The sequence below is a fragment of the Taeniopygia guttata genome, chromosome 2, assembly GCF_048771995.1.
Source record: "Taeniopygia guttata chromosome 2, bTaeGut7.mat, whole genome shotgun sequence".
Lineage (NCBI taxonomy): Eukaryota > Metazoa > Chordata > Aves > Passeriformes > Estrildidae > Taeniopygia > Taeniopygia guttata.
In genome coordinates this window covers 11914307-11927635 of record NC_133026.1, presented here as the reverse complement: position 1 = coordinate 11927635, position 13329 = coordinate 11914307, and the positions used below count along the sequence as shown (strand labels likewise).

At 36.8% G+C, this 13329-nt stretch overlaps 1 protein-coding gene across 4 annotated transcripts in view; it reads right to left on the bottom strand.

Annotated features, from left to right (window-relative positions):
- Window positions 1-645: 645 nt before the first annotated feature.
- The window catches only part of PFKP (phosphofructokinase, platelet), a 41068-nt gene continuing 28384 nt past the window's right edge, over window positions 646-13329 (bottom strand). For 2 of the 4 annotated variants that reach the window (XM_041714352.2, XM_012571396.5), the window contains 7 exons: window positions 8211-8363; window positions 4885-5049; window positions 3813-3874; window positions 3234-3345; window positions 2390-2489; window positions 1652-1757; window positions 646-1179 (listed from right to left, as the gene is read on the bottom strand). In XM_041714352.2, the coding sequence (XP_041570286.2) occupies window positions 1029-1179; window positions 1652-1757; window positions 2390-2489; window positions 3234-3345; window positions 3813-3874; window positions 4885-5049; window positions 8211-8363 (849 nt within the window). In that variant the 3' untranslated portion in view covers window positions 646-1028. The remainder of the gene's footprint in view (window positions 1180-1651; window positions 1758-2389; window positions 2490-3233; window positions 3346-3812; window positions 3875-4884; window positions 5050-8210; window positions 8364-13329) is intronic. The other 2 variants (XM_002193530.6, XM_030264312.4) reach the window with 2 other exon arrangements.

Here is a 13329-nt window from a genome sequence, read left to right as displayed (position 1 = left end):
TGTGGTGTGGTAATTGCAGCTGCCTTTGCATAAACCACCTCCAGCCTAAGCAGTCTGTGACAGTGCATTCCACCAAGCCGAGCATGCAGTGCAGTGGGAAAATCCCTAATCAATCAAGGGAGTCTATTTTATATAAAATATTTTGTATTTTATATAAAGTTTAGTGTAGCTAGACATTTTGGCCAACATTCAGTCAGATTTTGGTACGCCGTGATTCAGTATTTACCTTGTTCTCAAGGTCCATTTAACATAAACTGGCATGATAAAACATTTTTGACTGTTTTTCAGCCTTGTTACCCTTTTTGATCAGTATTGGGGGTGTTAATAATCTTACAGAAGCTCTTACAAAAAGGAAACATGAAGCAAGGGCCAGGTTACACCCTTATGAATCTCACACTGCTAAAGCTGTTCTTCCCCACTCCCAACCCCAAGAACTAATTTAAGCCTTCCTGTACAAGGAGGATTCCAACTCCTAGCTGATGCTGAAGCAGCAAGGAGTATGACTGAGTGTTGCCCTGGTGTGACTGACTACTTCCTGCAGAGCTGAGGAAGGAAAAGGGGACGTTCTTTTTCCTTCACTGGAGTCTATAGAGAATCCTTCAGGAGCTATTCCCCCAGCTGTTTAAAAGCAAGTGAACACGCATGTGATGTTTGCAACAGTATTTTATTTCACTTCAGAAACATTAAGCACATCCTGTAACTCAACACAAGAACTAGCCATCTACACTTAATTTTGGGGTGTAAGTACTCTGAAACAAAGTGCAGTAGATGAGTAACTTACGGAGTGCATAGAACGGTGTTGCACTTGTTTGTTAGAGGGCAGTATCAGTACTGGTGTTTTCCATTAGATGCAAGGGTTTGTTTCAAACATAACACACAAACAGGACAGAATCTGTGTGACAGCTGAACGTCTTGTTTCACATAAAGTGCTGGAACAATAATTTAAATGTTTCAAAACAAAGCTTTAACGATTCTAAAGCATTGTTACTCACAATGTGCATCTATGACAACAATCTAATGTGGTGTGTTTAGATGGCTCCGGTCTCAGCTTCCTTTGGGAGCATGGCCACGTGTTCCAGCTGGCCTGAGTCTGACACGTCGTAGCTGGTCTTGTACTTGGCCAGGATCTTCATCAGCGGTCGCAGCTTCAGCCACCACTGCTCCTTGGGAATCCTGTGTCTGGAGGGGGAAACAGGGAGATGAAATACATGAGGGTAAAGCAAACACCTTCCTTAAAAATGGAATCGGGCACTTACTGGCATGGAGGGATGTAAAACACTGATGCAAAATGAGAAGAATCAAGGACAGAATCCCAAATGAACAGGAAGATGTTAAGCATAATGCCAAATTTGGCACAAAAATGCTTGCCCCACTGAACTGAAACAGAAGTAAAGTAATTCTAGCCATTAAGGCAAAGACTATCACATGGAAGTTACTTAAGAGGACAGCCGAGTCCCAGACTTCACCAAAAGACTTTCAAGTGTAAGGAGGATGAAGTAAAAGCACAAAGGCAAGAGAGAAGTGAACAATCCAAGTGGATCTGGCAGAACTGAGGCCTAAGGCAAAAGCAGTAAGGCATTGGGAAGTGTTTGTCTGAAGTGGTGCAAGGCAGGCTGTGGTGAGGTGTTTACCACCAGCAGTGCATACGTACACAAAGTCTGTTTCACTCTTCAGCTCAGCCACGGGTTGGAAAACAAGGTTGCGTCTCCGTATTCCCAGCAAACAAACTGAGTCATCAGTATTGGCAAATACTTTTCCTAAAAATAATAAAGTAATTTAGCACCTTTCTTACAAGTATAAGGTCAAATACCACTTTTCTGCAATTAAACTGAACAAAAACTTACAGTAGCCTAATTTCAGCTACTGATTATTTAAAAGATCGAAATAACCAAATTAGTGCTTTAATAGGGTTAGATCTTCACTTTTTTAGCTTAACTTCGGTGATTAGCAATGAAGTAAGAGTGCAATTAAACAACAAAATGATTGAATTTTAGCATCCAGTTTTAGATCAGATTTTAAGAAGTAGTGCTTTACAAAAGTTCTTAAAGACTAAATATTACCTCCTTCTGTCTCCCATGAAGGCAGCATGAAACAAAAAAGAACAAATGTAACTATACAAATATTAATTCCTGCATGCATGAAAACCTTCTATCACACTGGCTATTTTGTTTAAGAGGATGGTGAAACAGCTATCTGAATTATTGACCTCACTCAAGTGGAAATGCTCATACAGCAAGAAGCACAGTAAGGTACCACTGAATAATAAAAACCAAGATGGGAAGAAGTATGTTGACTAACAAATATTCATATGTTTGTGAAGTGGAGGACTCTTACAGACTGACAGACAATCAAAGAGAGTAACAAGAGACTGCAACAAACGTTTCTGCACCTTTCCGGTAGGTTTCTTTCAGTTTTTTGGAGATCCACTGCATAGCTTTCGCTGAAATTTTTGTCCCAAAATTTCTATCAAATGGTGAAGGTGCTCCACCCTGTGCAAAAATTGAATTCTGGGTTAGCTTATCAAAGCAGGATTGGTGTGTTTCATCAGTTATCTCTGCTAATTTCCATTTCCCCCACTTAGAAAAGCAAACCAAAATCTCCACCCCATCAGTCAATCTAAGATGTTTAAAATTTGTGTTCAGCACCTGTGGAATTCTCACAGAATCAATACTACTTCTCACTTAGGACAATCGAGGGGATTGTGCATTTTCCTCTACTTCAGCCTTGGTGATGAGTGTAGCCAAATCAGGAACTCCCTTTGCCCACCAACCAGCTGCACAGTGAGATAAAGCAATGCAGACAACACAGGCCAAAGGAGTAGCTCACTTCTGTTTCTTCCACAAAAACACCCATCTGCACAGATTTTCTTAATGAAATCTCCGCTCTTGAAGAGGGTTCAAGAGGCAGATATATTGTGGAAGGGCAGATAATTGTATTATGAAAGGTATTACAATTAATTATAAGATGAAAAGTGGAATTATTTATTAATATAGACAGAAGAAGAATAAAAATGAAATTTGTACAGAATTCTAATGCATTTTTCCCAGATTTTTAAAAAGGGTTTGCAATAAAACCTGATGCTAAAAAAAACTTCTGAGTTGCCTACAAACAAAAATTCACCTTTCTTTTTCCTTAATCTTGAATCAGACATGTTTCAAATGCTTGAATAGGGTACTGTATATACTTTGTGCATACAAAATTAGTGCTGTCTGTAGCTTTAGGGTTGTATTTACCTGCTGCATATGGCCCAATACATTTTTTCGACAGTCAAACACTCCTTTTCCTTCTTCAGAATACAGCTGATAAATGAAATCAGTTGTGTAGTTCTCATTGCAGTTCTCATTTCTGTAACAATTAAGGCCAGATAGTTAGCAAATTTACTCTAAAGCACTGCATGTCTTTGCAGCTACTGAATGACAAGTCTTTTTTCTTGATAGCAGTAATCCTGGCATGGACATTTTCACCTGATCACATACACTCACTTCATGTAACAGGCTCATGATTTTTAGGGTTTTTATAGTAAAGGCCGTAGTGTGACACACTACCTTAAGTAAGAAAGAATCTGCAATAAAAGACAAACCCAACGAAAAAACAGACTGAAAACAGGATGAAGTATTAGATTACAGAGCAAATATATTCATGCAGAAAGAAGTTTTGGACTTACTTGAACTGCCTTTTGGAGCAACAGCTTTTCTAAAAATCTCAAGTTAAAAGGAATAATCAAGGAGTGTCAATCCAAATAGCCAAGCAGCCTACCTGGCTGGGAATGCTCAGTATCACTGATGCCATCTATTACAACTACTTTTACCTACCTCAGCACTAGACCACGCTGGATACTGGTTTTCATTTTTTCAGTCAAGTGTTCCACATTAGCCTAGAAACAAAAGTATTTTTAAAGATTCATACAGAGCTCTGTATCTGAAACAACTTTAATGAGCCTACATTTCCTGAAAACTTCTGTCAAAATTCCACATAAAGCATTATGTGCAAATTCAAATTATCAAGATTTTTGGAGATGCAGGATAACTTACTGTGTATGGCTATTCATCCTGGGTTAAAACTAACATTTTTCTTTATGTCAGAATCAATTGATTTTATTAAATCAAAGGAGGTTTTTATATGCAATACTGGTACAGCATCCAGCTTGATATACATTAAAATACAGAAATTGCCACTGAAGTTTACAGCCTGACCTTAGTTCCAGTCCTGCCAGCAAGTGCATGGGGATAAGTTCATTTCACATCTCTGTGCTTCTCAGGAAATTTCTATCCTTTTACCTTTTATTCTTTAGTGTTTGTCCATGACTGCAGCTAGCACTAACCATCTCAGAAGTGTAAAGTCCTCACAACAGACAAGTTCTATATCAGCTTGTGTATGTACTACACCATAATCCGTAATCCTTAAAGCCTGAGGGCTTTATTTTAGTAACACCTCCAGACACGCTCTGAATAGCTGTGGTAACAGAGTCAGTATCTAATAAATGTGACATACCAGTCAGTTCTTGTCCTGAACAGCCTTTAAACACAACTCTACTATAATGAAAAAAATACTGTTCTCTTGTTTTTTGCTTTATTTTACAACTACCCAGGCCTGTTCATTTAATTTGAATTTTAATCAGAAGACTACAAATGAAACAATCTTGTAGTGCTTAATGGCCAATACAATTATTTTCGTCATTTTACTGAACTTGGGTATCAACACTGATTGTGTCTACACTCCTTTATATAATGTTATGGCACGGGGACTGGCATGACAAGCATAGATTTTAGGCCCAACCTCAGCTGTTCTTTTCTTTCATGAGCCATCTACTTCAAGTATACACATTATGATACACACATACAACAGCTTTAGATGTACTAAGAATGAGCAAAATGTGCTGAATACCTGGAGCTCTCTGATATCAAACTGCTCTTCGAAGATGTAGGCAGCATCAGCCCCTGCTGCCAGGGCCCCCATGTTGGCCAGGTAGCCGCAGTAGCCGCCCATGGTCTCGATGATGAACACGCGGCGCTTGGTGCCGCTGGCCGACTGCTTGATGCGGTCACACGTCTGCTCAGAGACACCACAGCCTGAGTATGCACTACAACCCCTCATTGTTTATGTTTTTGTATGTCATGCAACTTTGTGTCACCTACTGGTAACAAAAAAGTTAAAAATAAAGCATTTATAAATAATGAATCTTTAAAGAATTCCAAAACAGCACAGCCCATGTAACTATAATAATTATCCAATAAATGACTTCTTACAAATCATATACTAAACACTAGAGTAGAAATAAAATATTTTTCTACTAGCAACTCTTAACACCTACTTGCTTCCTGCAACTACTGAAACAAGAATTTATTTTGGTTTGTAGTGGCATTAACCAGTTGTATCTGCGTTTTCTAGCTCAGATACAAATAGATATAATGAAGTTTTTCAAGGAACTGTGGGATGAATAAACTTATCTTCTTTAACTCTATTGATTACTTAAGCTTACTTCTCCTTAGTATTGATATTAAAATTCACTGCATTCCCATCTGTACTGAACTTCTTAAGTCCTGAGCATGTACTGCCCAATTACTTTCCAGTAATGATTTCCACATAAATATAATTCTTTCAAGCACTACTGGTGCATATTTTAAAATGCTTTTGGTTTTTTACTAACACATACATAGTTACTGTAAGAAGACTGAAATCTCCACTTGCACCTTACTCTGACCAGCGTAAGGAATGTTCTCTATACAGAGATCTGTTACTTACATGAAACCAATTAACACCAATATTTTCAGAGCTGCCTAAAAGAAATGGAAAGTAACAAAGACAGGCAATCTCCAGTGCAGTAAGACTTAGGAATCTTAGGAAAACATTGTAACTCAGGAAAATGCAGAAACCTAGGAACTAGTTTGCTATCCACCTTTAGGTTTTAGTAATACTCAAGAATCTATTTGACAAGCTTACCTCCTGGAATTAATTTTTCTACCATTTTAAGTTATTTTAAAGTTGTTGATTAATGTATTTTCCTTTCAGAAAGCAAGTCAGAGAAACAAAGAGCTCCTATTTTCTTCTTTGTCTTAGAAACAAATAAATAGGATATACCACACTTTGCGACAGGAAGAATTTTGTGAAACTAACGTAGTGTCCCAGCACCAGTTCTGTTTAATAAAAATGGAAATGAAAGTACCTGGAAAGTTTGTCATCTTGCAACCTGAATTATGGTAACATTAAAATATCCCCATGACTTACTGAGTTTTTGAATGAGTAGGGCCTGGAATATTTGGGGTATTTCTAGTTCACAGTTTATTAAAACCAGAACTTCATTCAGCTAACTGAAAATACTACTTCAGGCTGAAATTCAGATTGTGAGTAATATGGCCCTTAAAACCATACCTAACACATCACAGAACAAATCATTACCTGATATATGAGAAAACTTAAAATAAAAACTCTACGTGTCTTGAGTTTTACAGTGTCACCAGGCACTTTACTTTCTCCTTGCAGACATTGTTTCATGAAAATTTTTACAGAACACTGTAGCACTGGAGCAATTTAACTCATTTTATAAAGAGCTGCCTGAAACTGGATAGGTACTATGTGTTTAACTTATGTTGTAAAACAATCTCGTCTTTAGACAATAAAGATACATTGGAAGATTTCCACTATTTTGAGAGACTTCAAATATTTGTAAACCCCAAGATTTCTAAAAAGATTTTCTATTTGCTAGCAGGAGAATGAAATTTTCTGCCTTTTGAGAATCTCCAAGTACTAAGCAAGGAGATAAATCAATCATGGCCTATGGGACTAATCACTTGAAATCGACTTAGAAGGGATTCTGTCCTTGACTGTACAAGAGATAGAGTACAAACTTTCTACTACTCTTGCTTTCTCAGAATGACTGTGACAGAAATACCCAAATGTGAAATTGGCACAGACAGAACTATTAATTCATACACAACACTACAGGCTGGAAAAGCCAAACCTCTAATGCCAGGTTTCAGACATCATAAACAAGGCATGAGGGCTCTTTTTGGAATTCTATTGCTAGTTGAGCTTTCATATGAACTGACCCAGCTTAATGAGAAATCCTAATCTTCGAAACTCCAAATCAAGTGTTCTGCTATTAACATTAACTAAACATTCTAATGACAATAAAATTCAAATGATACAACCTTTTTTTTTTTTTACAGAATTACTGATATCTATACAAACTGTAATTAAATTAGTACCAAAAAGAATTATGTAAGAGGAAGCAGCAGTATATTAAATCATTTGTTGCCCCATTGTGTTTCCAAAGTTATCGCTTTTGAAGGTGCATGGTCACAGACTTAGCTACTTCTATAAATGTCAGGCCAAGGAGGGGAAAAGCTAAAGGACTGGTGAGGTACCAACGTCCTACCTATGAATGTTGCTACATGATGAGCTTTTTCACTCACTTTGTAAGAACACTATATAAAGCAGGAAAACAAACCTGCTTTTCCCAACCCCCTGGATCTGTACTCTTGATTGGACTTCCTTGTCAAATTACTTCATTAGTTATATGGTTTGATAAAACTCAGAGCTGGTAAGATTTACTCGTTTGTTTGCATTACATCTCAGCTCAGTTCCCTTTGCTGTGTCTTAAGCAGAGCAACTAGGACTGAAAGAGCTATGGAAAAACTATGGTAGACTGAAACTAGAACACTGATTGTTCTGACCCTGCACTGTTTAGTTGAACATCAGTGACAGACTAAACTGCTTATCCTACCCATGCATTTATATGCACTTAATGTACGCTAAGCCTAATGGAGTCTACGGGATTATTTACGTGTGATATTTATGTGTTTAGTGTTAATCACCTACTTAAAATGCTCTACTGCACTGAGCTCAGTCAATAGTTCATCCAACAAATGGAGCATTTACTTATAAAACATGTGCTTTCTTCTTCTATCTAAGTAATATGTAAGATAAAAATGAAATTGAAGAAAGCAAAATATTTGATTCTCAGTAAAAGCAAATAACCTAAGCACTAATGCAAGAGTCTTGAAGAACAAAAGAGAGTACCCAAAATTTAAGCATTTAACACAACACTTTTTCTAAGGTTAATCTTTAATCAGTCTTGGAAAACTGAACTATTAACCATTAAAAAACACAAGTAACTGAGTTATTTAAGAAAACTAGACATTGCAAAGTCTTTTAGTGTCCTCATCTTATGCATTTTATCATGTTAACTTTTAAAAGATATGCAGTCTTACCTCCACAATAGCATTCAAGGCAGTGTCAGTGCCAAGGCAATTGTCTGTGCCTGGCACATTGTTGCTAATAGTAGCAGGTACCACACACATAGGAACTCTAAACTCCTCAAAGCTGGCACGCGCCTCGTAGAGCTGCAGACAACTTTCAAAGGCCTGAAGCAGTGGTACAAGTGTGAGTGAAACATTCCTTGTCTTTGGACTGCTCTGCTAATGACTCCTGGCATGTGATGGTAAATGTGGCTGTCCACTGGCCCAAGTAAATACAATTGGTGAGATTATTTTGTGGGGGTGGGGTGGAAATATCCTGTACATACCACAACAGTGCACTGGGGTTGCATTGGCACAATGCTCTTTGAAGAAATGCAGAGGATTAGTACATGTTAGTACAGACTGAAGGTGAAGTAAGCACAGCAGAGAGGTCTGAAGCAGCTGGGTAGAAAAGGATGGCAATAAGCTAGACTGGAAATCATTCCACAAGAAAGAAATTAAAGAACAGAGTTTGATACATGCTAAGGAGCTTAGAAAGTTAACTAGTAAAACCCTTGCAACCTGAAGAAAATGCTTAAAGAAAGACACTTTTTTAAAAAAACTATGTTATCCTAGAAAGTCAAGACACACATCTATTTCCACCAAGAGAAAGGAAAAAAGAAGTTCACCCATGCCTTCAAAGTTGCTATCAACATCACACATCTGCCTCTGTGAACACAGACTGGATGTAGGCCTAGAAAAATCCAGGAACATATGCACATGGATGAGTTAATAAAAGTTTGCAAGTATAGCTCAAGGATTCTTTGAAAAGCAGTTTTAGGTCCTTGCAAGGACTCCAAACTCTACAAAATATATTATTGTTCAAAAGGATAAGGTGCTCCTACTGGATGTCAAAATAAATGTTAAGATTTTGCAGCTGTTTTAGGTAAACATACATTACGTTATTCCAATTATTTCTAATCTAGTGTGGCAATTTTTCAAACTGCCTATGTAATGGCTCTCCACCAGAAAGCCTGATTACATAGTACATGACTTTTTCATCTCTTTCTCCCAGAAACTGATGTTTTCAGAAGTCTCATTTTCTTGATTTGTCAAATTGGTTCAGAGGAGCCAACTATAGCAGATCAAAACTAGATACCTACTGAGGTATCTGGAAGCATATCTGCACAGTGACAGGTTTAAGGAAAAACTTAAAAGAAAATTACAGGTAAATCCCCTACCTGTGAGAGCTCTCCTGAGCTTTTGTCCTAGATAGAGAAGATCCTGTTCAGTGAGAAGACAGGTATTTATGGCTGTAGTTGCATAAATGCAAACCAACTTTTTAAAAAATCTCTCTCTTCTCACTGTTTTGTAAATGAAATGGCTCCGTGCTATACTTTGTTCAATTTGAGGCTGAAATACAGCCTAAAAGATGGCACTTTTAGACCCAAAGAGCTCAGAAGAAGTACAGCCAGGAGCAACAAATAGAAGGGGTTTATTTGGGATTTGGTTTTTTGAGTGGCTGAGACTTCACTTAGGAAATTTCAGTAATTGCCTGGCCCAACTCAGCTCAGTCAGGCTGTTTTGAATTTTTATTTCTATTAAAAGAATAAAGACATACAAAGTAACAGCGGTTTGGTAAAACCACACAGCTTCCTGGGGATCTGCAAAACACAAGTTTCTCTAAAATGTTTTATATTAAGACTTCTGGAAAAACAAGTTAAAGGGAGATGTAGAGCACTAACTAGCATAACTGGTTAGTCTGCATTTATGGTATGTTAAGATGCAGTTATGATATGTTTTACTTGCATTAAATAGTGCCATTTTATTTGATGCAAGTGATTTCAGCCAACATAGCCAATGACTGTACCTTCACCAAGCACGAGCATTAGATGATTGTATGCAACATCTTTGCATGACTGTGGCAAAACATGAAAATGCTTTTAATATATGGTCACTTAATTATAAAGGGTAAATAAGTGATCAATGGTTTTAGTGACTGCTACGCTAGTATTTATTTTTTTTTTAATTACTACAGTAAGGCCATAGAGGGATACTGCACTGTGTTAATAAAATGGTTTAATAATTTCCTACCCTTTTATTTGATATGTGTTTCTAAAAAGGTTGTTGCCATAACCAACATAACCAAGGATGCCTTATAAAAATTCATGCAGTCAAGCACAGACTACTGTTTGTTGACTTTAAGATGATCTAAATACAAATGGCCACTGAAAGGAATGGAGTTACTACCCTTACTCCACATCAGCTGTTACTAGGACTGAAGGGGGTGAAAAATTAACAGGTTAGCTAGTGGACAAGGCTAATTTTCAGCTTCCCAGTTCAGAGTAATGTGGAGCCACACATGCTACTGGGATGGTACAGGCATCTGTTTTCCAGAGGAAATGTGTGGAGACTGCCTTAAGGCATCTGACTGTATCTGTATCTGTCTTTGTTCCTTGGGGGACGTTTCCTTTTTTTCCCCCCATAAAACCAAATCATCAGTCTGTACCCGCATTTTCTCTGGTGAAAGTAAATGTAAGATTGACAAAGAAACACACAGAAAGTTTTAGCCTCTCCCTTTTTCAGGTTCCATTATTCTCATCTAGCTGATACCTTTTCCTTTCATTTCATGGTTGCCACATTCCTGAGGTCTCACATCCAAAATAACATCCTATTCATTTTACTGAATTAGCAACATACTTGAAAATATAGATATTTTTATTATGGTAGTTACTTTAGTGATGCTTCATTTAATAGAAAATTTAAAGTTCACGTTCTTATCCTGCAATCCTAAAAGGATAACTTGGTATGCCTATATATATCAACCTTAAGCCTATCCTCCTCAGGTAGAAACATCCAGCTTTTCCCTTTATATTTATGTTTTCATTAGTAGTTTTTCTAATATTCTGAAAAATAAAGTCAAAAATACAGTTTAACATATATTTAAAACACTATTCAAAAGATAAATCAAATCTGAAGCCAAGATTTTAAAACAGAAGTGGAAAAAAAGGAACATTTCAGAAGAGTCCCCATGATCTGCTATAGAATCTAAATTAGTTACTGAAAAATGTTCATGCCTTTGTGAGGAGCACACTCTTTACTAATCTCTCATTCAGGAATTATGTATCTGATAAGCCTGTTTGTAACTGTTTATCTGCTTAAATGCAGAATGTTAACACATTCTATCAGCAAAAGTTTCAGCATACTGTAGACACTTGGCAAGTTAAAACAACTGACAAATGTCTAATGATGCCAAACAGCAACAGTCCCTCATTACCAGCACAACTGTACTTACCTTACCAGAGGTAGGCAAGATCATGCCATTAAGAACCGTACCACAGAAAAACTAAGTGTCATGACACTTGGATGTTCAGAAGAGGTTCTACTGCTCTGAGAGCACTGTAAACTATGATGCATTTATTAACCTGTGTTAACAGGAATAAAAAACTACATATAAACTTGACAAAATGGATATTCATGTCCGTCTCCTACTTTTGTCCACCATAGTCAATTGCATGACATATATTGAGTTTATCTGGTCACATTTAACAGGGAGCACAGTTGCTACTGCACCTGATCTGAGCATGGCACAAGAATGAAAGGATGTATTTTTCACTGGGAGTTTTTGTGAATCTTATTCAAACAATCAGAGCAAAAAACTAAAAAGATACCAAACAGAAATGTTTTCCAAATACAAAAGTCTACTCCTTCCAAAATCACCACAAATTTAATCTTCCACTCAACTGAATATAAATCTTGCAATGCCATTAATTTTCATATTTAATCCAGAGAAGAATCTAGGCAAAATTAAATGCAAAACAACCAGGAGAAAGCCATTAGCCAAAAGAAAAAAAACAAACCAAAAAAAACCCAAGCTTTTGAAAAGTTTTCAACTACCACACAGAAAATGCAACTACCACACTGAAAATGCAAACATTTTATCTAATGAAGGCAGATGACACCTAAAAACCTAAATAGAAAAACAAACCACAGCAACACAGGCAGACTGACTACTATAGATCCCCTGTGCATGAAATAACCTATAAAAAGAAGTCAGTTTGGTTAACAAAGTTTATGAAGATAAGAAAAGAAGGAAAGCAGATGTTATGCACAATCATTTTACTCACCTTAGTTAATAATCAGTCATTTTGGACGGATATTTTTATTTACCAGAACTGTAAACAACTTATAACCCAAGCTGTCAATAAAGAATTAATTCAGTGAATTTTAGTTAGCTTACAGTCTTACTCTAATAAGACTGAGTCTTACTCGAGTAAGACTGTACAATACTTCAGGAAACTGGTATTTCCTAACTGAAGGATTTCTTTTGATGAAGTTAAAATTATTTATGTTGGAATGGTGGAAAAGAAAGAGAAAAAAATATGGTAGTGCATTCAAAGTTGGTGGCATCTGAAGAATCCTTGAAATTAAAAAGCAATCATGATTACAATTTTCAAATACACTTAAATGGTAAGAGAACTGTCATTTAATTTTCAAAAGCAACTTGAAACTCTTTTTGTCCAACTGACTAAGCTTTCTGTTCAAGTGAGATTAGTGAGGAATGGCTGGGATTGGAAGGGACCTCTGGAGATCACGTAGTCAATCCCTTGCCAAGGCAGGAACACCTGAGCAAGTGACATAGAACAATCCAGGAGGATTTGGATTATCTCCATAGGAGACTGCACAACCTCCCTGGGCAGCTTTCTCCAGTGCTCTATCACACTCAAAGTAGAGAAGCTTTCTCCTCATAAGAGATTAAACATTCATTTTTTACCTTATGTTGTATTACTAGATTTGATATTTTAAAAATTACTTAACATGTCTCAACTCTTTTTATTAAATCTGGTATTAGCAGAATAAATGTAATGTCTATTATTAGAGAAATACAGATTTTACATATTCTCTTAGAAGAATAAAGATGTTACATAACTAAGAATCTCCTTGCTGAATAGAGCAACTTTCCTCCAGTGCCTGTTGCAGCTGGGTATACTACAACTACACATTATGAACAGGGATGTTTTTCCCCTCTACTGTGCAAACAATCATCCAAGTCTCAGCTTTAGGTTTCTTTCTTTCTTATACAACAACAGATGCCATCTTATCTTGCACTTTAAAAATTCAGAGGTCATTGTAGTTTCAGCAGAAACTAAAT